The sequence below is a fragment of the Colossoma macropomum genome, unplaced genomic scaffold, assembly GCF_904425465.1.
Source record: "Colossoma macropomum unplaced genomic scaffold, Colossoma_macropomum, whole genome shotgun sequence".
NCBI lineage: Eukaryota > Metazoa > Chordata > Actinopteri > Characiformes > Serrasalmidae > Colossoma > Colossoma macropomum.
The window spans coordinates 40,253,165-40,267,196 of record NW_023494795.1 but is presented as its reverse complement, the minus strand read 5'-3'; the positions used below and the strand labels follow the sequence as shown (position 1 = coordinate 40,267,196).

At 39.3% G+C, this 14,032-nt stretch overlaps 1 protein-coding gene across 2 annotated transcripts in view; it reads left to right on the top strand.

Moving 5' to 3' along the window:
- nrxn3b (neurexin 3b) overlaps positions 1-14,032 on the top strand; it is a 308,570-nt gene that overhangs the window by 259,264 nt on the left and 35,274 nt on the right. For both annotated transcript variants that reach the window (XM_036582439.1, XM_036582438.1), the window contains one exon: positions 7,098-7,269. In XM_036582439.1, coding sequence (XP_036438332.1) covers positions 7,098-7,269 — 172 coding nt within the window. The remainder of the gene's footprint in view (positions 1-7,097; positions 7,270-14,032) is intronic.

Here is a 14,032-nt window from a genome sequence, read left to right as displayed (position 1 = left end):
AGTCAGTTAAGCTGGTTAACAGAATGGAGCCAAGTTTATATTCCACTGCTGACTTAGTGTTCAAATTCCATCATGAAAATAAATTCGTATAAATTTATGGCCATTCATGTCTTATAGTAATCAGCTAAACTGTTAAGATAGCCTGCTATCTCCAAAAGGGTGACACTGTGAAATCTTAGGGCGAAGTGAGGCTGTGTTGAGCCTGGGTATTACATGAATTTTTATGACCTAATATCTATCTATCGTTAAGTTACGATGATTTTATGATCAAATGTGTTTGTTTAAAACAGTGATAAATAAGCCTCTAAAGCACTATTTGGACAAGGTGAGTTTTACATGAGGAGGTGGGATAATTTCATTTTCACTGGTGTTTCTCAGAGATTTTAGAATCCGCCATGTCATTAAATTTTCACAGACTGCACGCTCCCACATCAGTTTCTGAAGATTCTGATGGCTTTTACTTACTGTAAAACAAAGCATAGAAGTAACCCCCAGGTTAAATGAATCCCATGCTAGTTGACATGTCAGTAAAAATGCTGTTTCTGTGTTTTCTGTGGCCGAAATCAAGCCGATGTGTAACGTCACTGCCCTACCTCTAGTATACAACTCTGAACATTAAAACATAAAAATTACAGAAGAAAACAGCACTTTACTTTGAAAATTATCAGAAGTCCGCATAAGGGTTCGGAAATTCTGGTGGGGACTAAAGAGTTAGCGAAAGACAAAGGTCCCGAATGCTAAATAATGAAGCGAATACTGAAATAAACGAATACTGAAGTATTTAAATTATTCAGTTCGGCCCTACTTGACATATTCAGTTTTTGTGAACTAGTGTGAATGAATAACCTGTACTATCCTTAATCTCAGATGTGAGAAGGTCCGTTATAATCAGGTCCCAAAAAGGGGACATGCAGCATATGTGGCGTATGTGGATGCCAGACAGAGAGGGGCACCGGATGTGAAAGGAAAAAAGGAACATCTTATTATATTTTTTATTATGTTTGCATCAGTCAGACCACCCAAAAATGTCACGATAGACAGAAAATACTCCACTACAAAAATGACAGCATTTTACGCTACATCAGTTGACAGTAGCAAATCTTATTAGCTGTAATGTCAGATGTATGCTAGTGGAATTCCATTTAAACAATGTGAAATGCAAAATCTGAATGATGGAAGCAATAAATGGGTCTCGCATGTACCTGAAGGAGTGAATATTTGTGCATTTGGGGCCATAATACAGAAACTTCCTCTTTTTAGTCCTAAATTAGGATCTGAAAGGCATGAGAAGCTTCTTTCACAAATTTTTATTACATAAATGAAATAATTCTTAATTTAAGAATTGTATCTTACCACATCTTGTCTCACATTAAGACATCGTAAACTATTCAAATTCAATGATCAGCTGTGATGTCTGTTACCTAGCAACTAATGATATACATACTTTTGAAAGATAAATACCTTAATATGTTATAGTTAGCTTAACAGCTGCTGTTGTAAAAAAAAAATATGATTAACTGGACGTTTTAATAACCTCGAGCTAGTAACAGGATGGTTGCCACTTACTTTCCATTTCGCAAGGCCAACCCTAAAACAGAAGTTAGGACACCACCTGGGCTTATCCTAGTTAGTATTATATTTAGATCATTTTGTCAAGTTAGACTGCTTCTGTAATAACTTTTCCTGTGTGATAGATCTGTAAAGAAATGACTTTGGAAATGTTATTCTGTAGTAGCTACTTACATATTACATATTCTAAATAAATACAGTGGTTGTGTGCCTATAAAAGACATCAGTATGTTCCTTGAACTCTTTTTTTCCCCACTTAATGTATATGGCTGTTATGCTATAGGTTAGAGCTTCTGGATAACAATTCCTAGATTGTCACTGACATTGGCCACTTTTGTTTCTTAGATTAACTTATTCAAATTTTGAAATGAAAGATTCAAACAATGAATCAAAACAACATGATGCAAACCAATATGTGGTTAAATATTGCAGCCGTGAAGTCTGGTTTCCCCCTACCAGCTCATTTCTTCCAGTATAACCACAGCACTAAATTTAGTCAGCTGCTCATTTAGGTGGGCTATGTAAATCTACACCCAAAGATCAATGTGCATTTGATACTGGATTCTTCGCCACAACTATATTCACTCCCAAGAGCTCCGATTTGTATGGATGCGCTGATATGGGAGTTCAGGGTCAATGCCAATATCCAATATTTTTTTTCCATTTACTTATCTGCTGAAGCCAATACACGTTTTATAACATGTAGATACTGAGTACAGATACACCTGGATTAGCAATTTAGATAAATGTAGCTTTTATTTTTATGATATTTTAATTTTCAATTATTCATTCATCTTCAGACATTAAAAATAAAGGTGTTTGCTAAGCACAATTGGCTGGGTACAAAATAATGAGACTTAAGATGCTCAACCAGCCATCAAGACCTTACTGCTAATGCACCAGAGAACGGCTAAATGTCTAAAGTGATAAATTTCATTACTTTTGCTGGAATCCTTTGGATAACTGGCTTAATAGCTGCAATTTTTGATTTTGTGTGTGGTGATTTCATGTCTTTTGCTGTAAGGAACTCTGTTTGTCAGGGTGGTGTCCCTTCAAATATGTAAGAAAGTTAGTGGTGTTACAATGTCCTACTTTTCTACCTAGTTGTGCAAGTGCTACAAATCCATTTTTTTTTGTTAGACTTAGTCACTTCCATACTTCAGACATGCTGTAGCCTAGTGTCACCTAAACATCTGACCTTTCAGAATACAATAAGTAGGTCATGAAACGTTGGTTTGAATTGGTTGAATCTAAGCATCAGTCATCAGTCAAATTACTAAGCAACATACAGTGTGTGAGCAGCTGGCCTGCACTACTACAAATGGTTCAAAGGATCATTTGTGTTAGTGGCATTTATAATTTTTAACATGTTAATAACTTTGACAGTCCTTCTAAGACCTTACTTACAACAACATGGTTCCCCTATTTAAATAGGGTAAAAAAAACTTTTACAGCAACATTCTGCATAGCCTGGAATATTGACAACAGCAGCTTTGTAGGTTATTGTTGTTTGCTGTGATCACCACCTGCAAGAGATGCAAACTTTTGTAATTGTCATCCCTGAGGCTTTGTGGTCATGTCTTGAGGCCCTGTGAAGGACATCAGGGAGAGATTTGCTGCCTGAGGCCGTCTTTGTGTTGAAGACATGGATTGGAAAGTGGGAATTGGATTGTGGAGCTTATTAGTGGTGTCAGTGAACGCATCATGTGAGAGTGATCGAGCCCTTCTTTATCTGCAGGGTCCCCTGCCGCACTTCAGATTACTTTTATCATTCTCACTTATCCTGGCACATCCAATGGCAATGTGCTGGCAACACTCTGCTGCTTCTTCTGTCTGGAGAAAATAAACAATAAGCTTCAAATGCATCATTTGGAATTTGTATCAAGACAAATAGCTGAAGTTCTTTGGTCAGTACTAGATTAGTATGTTTTCATCTGTATTTTACTTTGTATTATAATCTGTAATAATAATCTGCTTTTATAGTAATTCTGTTTTATGTCAGTGTCATAGCTATGTGAAATGTTCTTGTTTTCATGTTATGATAGTGGCCCTTATTGTTATCACAATATGCTTTTTTCCGCTTTGAAAAGACAATGAAGTGCACCTCTGTCAGGTGCGTGCTAGGCCAAAAAAATGTAATTGGAAACATCGATCACAAAACAAAGAAGTGACAAAAAAGAGAGGTGCTTAGAAAAGCTATTCTTTGAGGGGGGTTCAACTAAACCCTCTGGCTATCCTCAGTAACTTCACAAAAAGGAGTATTTGCACTCAGACACGTGCTGGTAAAACAGGAGTCTCATCTACACATGGTTCTGCGGTGGTTGTAGATGCTGCACCAGCTCATAGTAGAAGTGTAACAATGCCTGTCCTGTGCTTAAGATCTCTGTGCTGAAGAAGAGACATCTCCAGACCTTACTTGATTGTGATTCAAGAACATTGCTGTAAGCTAGTGTTGTAGTACTGAAGTCTGGTCTTGGTCTCAAGACCAGTTGCGAGATGATAGATGTGTAGTCTCTCTGTCGTCTTGGTCTCAACCTCATTTGGACTCAGTTTTGTCTCGGCCTCAGTGTAAAGTTGGACTTGGAAATTGTTGTTGAGACCAGGCAATAGAGATAGATTTGTTGTAATTACATGATAGCTACCACTATGTGGTATGAGGTAGTCTAAAAGCACAATGAGTATAGACATTAATTATAGTATAGACAACTAATTCGGAGTTGCATCAATATTACAGTGTAAAGTGCATAGTGAAAGTGTCATTACAGTAGCAGTTATGATATATTGCACAGTGTATATTAATCGGAGAGGAGATACAGTGATGAGGTTCAGCACAGTTCAGACAGCAGGAGATCAGTACCATCTCTGCAGTAAGGAGACTGGTTGTAGAGCCTTATAGCAATGGGTAAGAAAGATCTTACTTGGCGCTCTTTAACACAGCGCAGCTGTAACAGTCTGTACTGAATGTGCTTCTTTGTTTATCCAGTGTAGCATGCAGGGGGTGTGAGGTGTTGTCCAATATGGCTAACAGCTTGTTGAGCGTCCTCTGTTCTGCCACAACCTCCAAAGAGTCCAGCTTGACTCCTACAACAGAGCCAGCCTTCCTAAAAAGTTTGTTTATTTTGTTCAGAGCACTTTTGTTAATGCTGCTGCCCCAGAACACAACAGCACAGAATAAAGCACTCGCTACAGCAGACTGGTAGAATGTCCAAAGGAGCTTTGTACACACACCAAAAGACCTCAGCCTCCTCAGGAAGTAGAGACGGCTTTGGCCTCTCTTGTACACCGCGAGAGTGTTACAGCTCCAGTGCAGCTTGTTGTCCAAGTGCACACCCAGATATTTGTAGGTCCCAACCACCTCCACATCAACTCTATCAATGGTGACTGGTGATAAGACAGGTTTGGACTTCCTAAAGTCCAGCACCATCTCCTTAGTCTTACTGATGTTTAGCTGCAGCTGGTTCAGCTTACACCAGTCAACAAAGTCCTTCACCAGCTTCCTCTATTCCTCCTCCTGTTCATTCCTCATGCACCACACAATGGCCGTGTCATCAGAGAATTTCTGTAGATGACCCGACTCTGTGTTGTACCTTAAATCAGAAGTGTACATGTTGAACAGGAATGGAGCTAACACAGTCCCCTGGAGTGCCCCAACACTGCATACAGCCATGTCTGAGACACAGCCCTGCAGTCGCACATACTGGGGTCATCCAATCAGATAGTCCATTATCCAAGAGATGATAGATTCATCCACCTGCATCAACCGTAGCTTCAGCACAGACTGTATGGTGTTGAATGCACTGGAGAAATTGAAGAACATGATCCTCACAGTGCTGCCTGATGTGTCCAGGTGAGAGTATGTTCTGTCCAGCAGGTAGATAACTGCATCATCCACTCCAATGCCATCCTGGTATGCAAACTGCAGAGGATCGAGAGCTGTTCTGACCAGAGATCTTAGATGAGCTAGCATCAGCCTTTCAGGTGTCTTCATTAAGTGGGATGTCAGTGCAACCGGTCGATAATCATTCAGTGCTGTCGGCTGCCTTTTCTTAGGGACAGGAACCACACAGGTTGTTTTCCACATAACTGGGACTCTCTTCAGGCTGCAGCTCAGATTAAAGATGTGCTGAAGAATTCCACACAGTTGCTCTGCACACAGTTTCAGCTCCACTGGAATCACCGGCTGCTGCGATGTAAACAAAGCCGCTGGCTTCCTCAGCGCGATCAGCCGATTCCTCATGTAGACAAAGCAAGGGCACGCAGTGCAGTCGTAGTCTGAAAGTTCCGTTAAATAATCCATTAAAAAGTCAATTAAAGGTTTTAAAAAGTTGTATAACAACTTTAGACCAGGCCTCAATATCCAGAAAAGAAAGGAAGTGGATAAAAAGATGCTATTTACAAAAAAAAACAAAACAGAAGACACAGACACAGAGCTACTGGAACAGGCAGCCACCTCGAGCGACGCCGTAAAGGTAATTCATGGACTCCTAGAGTAGACTGTGGTGCATAACAGAGGCCGTATGAATGCACACTACGAAGATTTTTGACCTTTAAAACAGAAGTACTGCCACAATAATATATGTGAAAAACTTAACTTGTTTTGTGCATTTTTCAAAGTGTGCCTTGTATTTGTAAATCAAATGACCCTGAATTTCTTACAGTATTCCCAGCACCAGTCATTTAGAGCTTGGCAATAATGTGGAGGAGATGAACAATCAACAATATTTGTCATATAGTGAGGATTTTAAATAAACAAAGTGACGGATGGGGGATACATTGTCATTCCATTTTTTTTTTTTTGATTTTTCCCTATTTTCCCCCAATTTAGTAAATTCCACCCACTAGCCTAGCGCAGGCTTCATCCGAGTCCTGTGAAGTGAGCCACCGAATCTTTTCGAACTGACGCTAACGCAACTTCACTGGACAGCTGAACACGCTCGGAGGAAAGCGCCAACCGCCAGTTCTGTTACATAAGCTAACAGACACCTGCACGGACTAGCATCGTGCTGAGTGATGCGGGGGAGAGGGGGGGCCATCCCACCCACTCAGAGGGAACAAGGCCAGTTGTGCTCTCTTTGACTCCCAGCCATGGATGGCTGTAGCATCACCAGGGATCAACCATCAGTCCATCTTAAAATCGTTTCCTTTTTTAGTGTGCGCATGCCCGTGAACACCCATACTGAAGGGCCATGAAAGTAATGTGAACTATGGTGATGCCAAGACATAGATCTTGCACTTGCTCCTCTTTGGCGAAGTACCTATCTTTCCATTTGTAATGGCACAGTTTGAAGTGCATTAGTCTTTTCTACTTGAATTTCCCACATTCATGCTGGCTGTTCATTTTTATCAAATTAGTTTACATAATGCAGCAGGCTTAGCTTCTACAGAATTTTCTTTTGGTCCAATTTATAGCTTCTCTGGAAACGTTTTTAAAAGTGACCTTCTGTTGTGCAAAGTTCAAAGAGTGATGCAATTTGCAATTATGTGTGTGCACTTCTCAAGCATAATGTTTTTGTTTGTGTGTGTTCCAGGAGGAAGGCAAAGTAGGCGTGACGTTTAACATTGGCACAGTGGACATCACTGTCAAAGAGACCACCACAGCAGTGAATGATGGGAAGTATCACTTGGTACGCTTCACTAGGAATGGAGGAAATGCTACACTACAGGTTGACAACTGGCCAGTCAATGAGCATTTTCCATCAGGTAACATCTGCTGTTTGCAGACAACAGTGATTGTGTCGTTAGTTTGAGTGAAGTGATTTCAAATTTTTTAATGTTAGTTTTCACCTGCTCTTTAATACATCACTAGTGGTGCAAGACAAGGAACAACACTTGATCCTCACACTGTTTTTTTTAGTCACTTATTTGGAGAATTTACTTCCATGCTGAGTTTCGGCCAATGTTGATGTTTATATTTTCATAGATAATGTAGCCAATTTGCATAAGATGTGCTATACTGCCAAATAATACCAGAGTAAATTTACTTTCTTTTTAGTGTGATCATAAAATGACACCACGGGTTTGTTTACTAAATTTTTAGGGCAATTTTACAGAAATTTTACTGCCTACCTAGTACTGATTTATGATTCAATTTGGTTAACTGAGCTGATGGTTTGTCTAAGTTACTTTTAAATGCTGAAGCATAATCACATACACACTTAACTGATATCTTTTTGATTCTTTGTGGGTAATTTATATGAATATAGCCATACAAACTGGTCTAATGCACACACAGTAGCCTGCTTTGTTCTTTCAGTTTTAATTGTGTTACTGCTAATGACAAATTTTAAACCAGAGCACACGGCGCAGCCGGTTTAGCAGAACTTTTCCACAGTCGTTTAATTTTAACCACGGACAACAGTTACAGGGGAAAACTTAGTGGTTGTGTATTTTGTACGTGTTCTTAGTGGTATTACACTTGCAGTAAGGTGCACTTGCCCATGTTATATGGGAGCAAATAGTTCAAACATTGCCTCTGCAGATTCTGTAGGGCTTCATTTTTCAACAAAAGTTCCACACTGCAGACGTTTCAATTTCTTTGTCACCTTCTCAGTGCACACTTCACTGCTGCAAGTTGTACCCATTTATGGCACCTCTATGTCAGTAACGTAAGTAGGATGCAAAAAACATGTATATAGACCACAATGCTACAGTAACGAAACCTGTCTTCTGCATTTGGCCACAAGTTAACATATTTCACATCTTATGACCTCTGTATAACAATACACCTGAGCTTCTCTGACCGTCTTCTTCGGATCTTTTTTCTTCTTAGGCGTATGGTAAGAGAAATAGTGACCCCATTCTAAAATGAGCTGCAAACCACTCTGTAATTGTAAATGAGAAGTTTTGTCATGCAGTTACAAATGTTTGCATGTCTTTCATCTTTAAACGAGGTCTGCGTACACGACCGTAGCCTGATAGGTTAGCCTCACTTGAATCTCCATATTTTTCCAGTCTAATCCAAGTTTCTGTGAGACATAGAGCATAAAACTCTGATCAGTAATAATTTTGTTTACAATGATGGCTTTAGATGTGGGGGATCTGACATTCAGCAGTCCTAGTTTAGATCAAAGGTGCTGTGATTGCAAATTGGCTGGACAAGTTTCATATTGAACATGTTGCTAGAACAGATTTTCTGAGTTCTTCAGAAATTTTGTTTGTTTTGGGGAACAGACATAACAGCTTGGCTTTGGTTCTGCTAGGTCAATGAATATCTACCCGACACTGACAACTATCTTAGACACTACATTCAGCAGTACAGGATCAGAATTGGGTCAGGTTTTATTTTGCTGATTCGCTGATCGGTTAAAATGTGCTTAGATCGGCTCTGATCTGGATTCGCTAGATCAGTTCAGGACATCAGTAACAATAATATCAAATAAGTCACAATAATGAACATTTTAATATGGACTCTTACGGACTCTTCCCTGCATAAGCCATGTCTGTGTTTTTATATTTTGCTGTTTAATCACCTGTCAGGTAACCTTACCCGACCTTACCCAAAACCTAACCCTAACCCTGGGCCTAATCCTAACCCTAACCTTAGCCTCAACCCAAAACTTAATCCTAACCTTCATACGTTTTTGACATGTTACTGAGAGTCCATTAAGTGTTTGTTTCATCTAAAAAGGACCGCTCAAAATAAAGTGTCTCCGCAGATGATGGTATTAGCAGTGAAAGTAAGATTAGCACTGAGACTTTCATCAGCTGCTTTCCAGTGGAGTGAATATTCATAGTGCTTGTTCTGAGGTTTAAGCTGGCAGGGTGGAAGTTACAGTAGCCACTGAGGCATCTCCAAGTGTCTGGCCTCCAAGTACTGTATATTCTACTCCCAAGTTGAGGGAGAGAGCAGTGACTGGCCAATACAAATTGGCTCATTAAATGCAGGCAAGGTGCCTCGCCATCATTGCTTCATTGGGAGTCATGGTGTACTTAACTGTCCCAACACCCTTTAAGAAACCTTTTGCAGAGCTCCACAGTGAGTTAATTTGGATTTTCTGTCCTATTTTGATGTCTTTGTTGCGCCACTGCCCTCTGTGGAGTATCTGATTCCTGAACTTCTCCAGTCAGGGTTTGGCTTTCATCAGGTATTTCCTGGCTATATATATATATGAGAGGGATAGTTATAGGACTGATAGGACTGACTGATGAGTAGGCTAGCTGCTGTATGGAACATGAGAATGTATAGCAGTGGCAAAGTTAAAAAACCTTATAGTAGTAAGTTTTGTTCTTTGCTAGTTGCTAGGGGTAATCCTGCTTCACCTAACAACACACATAGACTGTTTAAGTTTTATATTCTAATTGTACTCCAACCTAAGTGTGCGACATAGTGTCTATACCTATACCTACTAAACCTGGCAATTAACAGATGAGTTGAATCAAGTGTGTTTGAGCAAGGAGGTCATCAAACTGTGCTGGGCCCGCCAGGACCAGAGCTGTGCACTTCTGCTATAGATTTTGTCTTAGTAAGGTTTGGGTCTGTGCTATACTCAAGTGTTTTCCCTAGAAAATGTTTTAGTAGACAGCATTAATTATTGAGGGGGTGGAAAAATGCATAAAAGAGAGTGAAAAGCTTGTTTTAGACCATAATGTTAATTAGTGTAGCACACACACACACAAAGCTCAGTTTTATGCTTCATCTCATATATGGTTTATTGTGCAGTCTATGGCAATAGTCAAAACAGCATATGGGTTACATTTTAACTTGCAGAGCCTTGAGGGATCAAACTGTTCTCGCTGTCTCTAGCAAAAGATGTGTTCTGAGATTTGTTTCTTGGAAAGAGGGCTCACTGTCTAAATTAAATGACTTGTGGTCATTTGCAAGTTTCATGCTTTTCTGTGTTTGATGCCTAGTGGTCTCACCTTCTCTGTGTTTCGAACTGAGAAATGTTTGCATTTGTTCTTGACAGGGAGGCTTATGGTTGGTCATCCTTCTCCCTGTTTTTGCAAAGACTGTTATCTCTTCTTTTTCTAAGTAGTAGACCCTTGTCTCTTTAACTTTGAACAACACTTTTTAACATTGTAACAAATACAGAATATAGGGAATTTTAAAAGATTTACATTATTGTCCCAGTGCTTAACAATGCACTGTGTATTGGAGCCAGCCAGCTGCCAGCCAAACAGCATCACCCATTTTTGATCTGTACTCAGCACTGGTATTATTAGCACTACAGGCTGAGTGTCATTGACTGATCAAGCCTTGTTGGAGCACCATTTCAGTAAGTATAATGCAAAGCTCTAAGAGTTTTACTGGCTATTAAAGGCAAGAGGGTTGTCATTTCTCTATTGATATGTACACTTATGTCAGACTCCACAGCTGTGTTTAGTAAGGATTAAATTATATGTTCGGTGATTCCCTTTCATTCCTTTCGCTGTCTTTCTCTCTCACTCTTGAGATGGTACTTTGCAGGGCATTAAACGGTTGTAATTTGTCAATTATTGATTTTGGCTGCTTACTTAGAGGCAGCGTCATCTCTTGAGTAATTCTGAGTAAGGATGTGAATTGCTTACCTGGCCATTGCTCTATATAAATAACATCAATGGTATGATGACATACACAAAGATATGTACATTCCTCTAAAATAACAGTTCTCAACCCTGGTCCTAGAGGCCCACAGCACTGCACATTTTAGTGTTATCCCTGATCCAACACACCTGATCCAACTCATTAGCTACAGAACAATCCCTTACTCAGTTGAAGTGGGAGTATTACAGCAGGAAAAACACTAAAACGTACCAAGCAAGGGGCCTCTGGAATCAGGATTAAAATCACTGCTCCGCCATTGGATCACATCAAATAGCGAGCTAACTGAGCAAATGGTATAATCTTACTAAATTGTGCAAGTTAGCCTGAGAACCTAAAGGATTTGCCCTGTTTATGTTGTAATCAGGGTACCACTGATGCATGTACTATGTGCCAGAAACATCTGGTCATTTTTTTTCTTGAATGCTTCGGGGATATATAGGGTGTTGCTGATGACTTTGGCAAGTAGAAAATGAAGCAAGACCTTGTGTGAATTCCAAGCTGCAAGAGAATTGTCCATCACTGAGAGCTCAGTGTTCTTTCCAGGCCTACTCATCCATACTGCAGAGTGTACTTCTTTCAATGTGTTCTTTCTGCTTCATTCTCTCTATACACACACATACCCCCTCTGGAGCTCCTTGATTGTCTGCGTCCAGCTCTTCCTGGGCTGGATATCGCACATGAAGTTAGTTCAGGTCAGTTCTGATGCTCTCTGTCTGTACTCACTACAGTAAGCATCAATGTTTCAGAGATTTGTGACTAATTAGCATAACATTTTAGCGCTTCCTGTATATCCCTACCGTGACACTGGCTATGTTTACATGCAAAGATTTTCCCTGTATCAACTGAACTTATTCCAGTTATAAATTAGGACCTAGGTGTTTATATGCACATGCTCCTCAACAATCTGATGAAAATCTCCCTTTACATGCACACATGCAGTCAGATCCAAAATTATGCACATACGTAGAGTACCACTTAGTGTAGACGTTACCATGACAACGAGCATCACGTAAGTGTATATTAAATAAGGGTTGAGAGGGAGACATCATGTCCTGCAAAATTCTGAGACACATATGCTGGATGCTAGTCCCACTACCGATTAAATGAAACCTCTGGATGAAAGTGTGCAGTACAGTAGTAAAGTAGCGGTAAAATACAGTTTTACCATCCTGCTAACTGTTTCCTCTGCAGACAGGTTTCTGGCTCATCATGTTGAACGGCATAAACCTTTGCTATGACGCATATGCCCATGCACAGAACGTACTTAAACTTTCCGGTGGGGAATCAGAAACAGGCTTTTACATAGCTATCATTCTTCTGTTTAACTGATTATTTAGAGGGCTACCCATCTTGTTCAATCGGATAGAAATTCTATTCGGAATGGCTTCAAGCGGACTAGTCTATTACGACTGAGCTGTATAAATGGATGTATTCTATTCCGATTGGGCTATTAGTCAGATCATTAACGAATCATCAGGCTACATAAAACGTGACTTATTAGGGCTAGACTTTCAGTTCAGGCCATTGGACCATTATTGTTACAGTTTTCCCAGCACTAATTTTTGCATTTTACTAATACACAGTCTTCAAAATGCAAGACTGCTGTGGAAAACACTTGGACTGGCACTGGAATAATTTTTGTAACTTATTTGAGTGTGGGAAAAAAAAAGAATTGGTTCAATAAGAGGGCCGATTTTATGACATTATTTCTGTAAACTGTATTTTGTACCTGGAACATATAATATTTGTAAGGCTAAAAGTGACCTTTGACCTTTCCTAATTTTTATTATAAAAAGGCTGTCCAAGTCTTTATTGAATTCCCAGTCTAAACGCCATTAATTATCTTAAGTCATGAAGTTGTTCATTTTTCAGGTGATATTTCAGAGTAGGTTAAATGTATGATAATCCACTTGCATTAGGGAAAATAAACAGTAGTTTAGTAATTAAGAAGACAACAATTGTTTAATAACTGGTAGACCACCAAAACTGTTACAATCCAATAATCAGTGCTTAGAGCTTTCATCTTTGGGAGAGAGGTGACAATAAAGCTTCAGTCTTGCTTCAGATCTGATCTGTCCATCATTCCAGTGTGAGAAGACAACTCAGCATTTTGGGTCTGAAAGGATGTGTAGCTGTCAAGTTGTTGTTAAAGGAAACAGAGGAAAAAGGAAAAAAAATTGCAAATTCAAAAAAGAGCTACTGGTGTTCTCAGAACAGTGGACTGACCACTCCAGCATCCAGCCCTTAACATCTTTGAATGTGTTGTGATTACTAGGATTGTGAAAAGCAGAAAATGGAACCATCCTCTAAGACTGAACTTTGGAGGTGTGGAAATATATCCTTGCATATTTCTGTGAAAAACTGAAAGAAGTAGTCTTTTGGAACGAATGGAAGCTGTAACAAAAATGAAGAGTGTAGACACTAAATACTGAAAAAATCACATTATATTTTGTTGAGGCTTCTGTGTAATTTTCTTCATAATATGTCTTTTTTTCTTCCCTAACTTCTGCTTAATGGCCACTTTGACTGTGATTAAATAAATGAAGGGTGGTGTCTGACTTTTGCATAGTAATGTACCTCTATCCTAAACATGTTCATCTCACACAATATAACAACAATTGCCTCCATTCAGGACCTGCTAATCTCATTTTAAATGCAGAATCAAATAATTCCAATCCATATTCATAGTTTTTCTTTAAAACACAGAGGTTTATTCCGCATCTGTGATCTGTGAACACACTGCAATACTATCACCATATTTCTTGATACATTGTCATGGCAACTACAGAGAGTCATACAGTTGTGTGCCAAATGGGTAAATGCCTGTTTCTACTGACATGTTTCTTAATTTGGTCTAGAGAAACTTTTAAGTGTATAACATAGCTTGTCAACCTTAAAGAATAGAGAACTCCATAATATAAATGATAAATAATTAATACC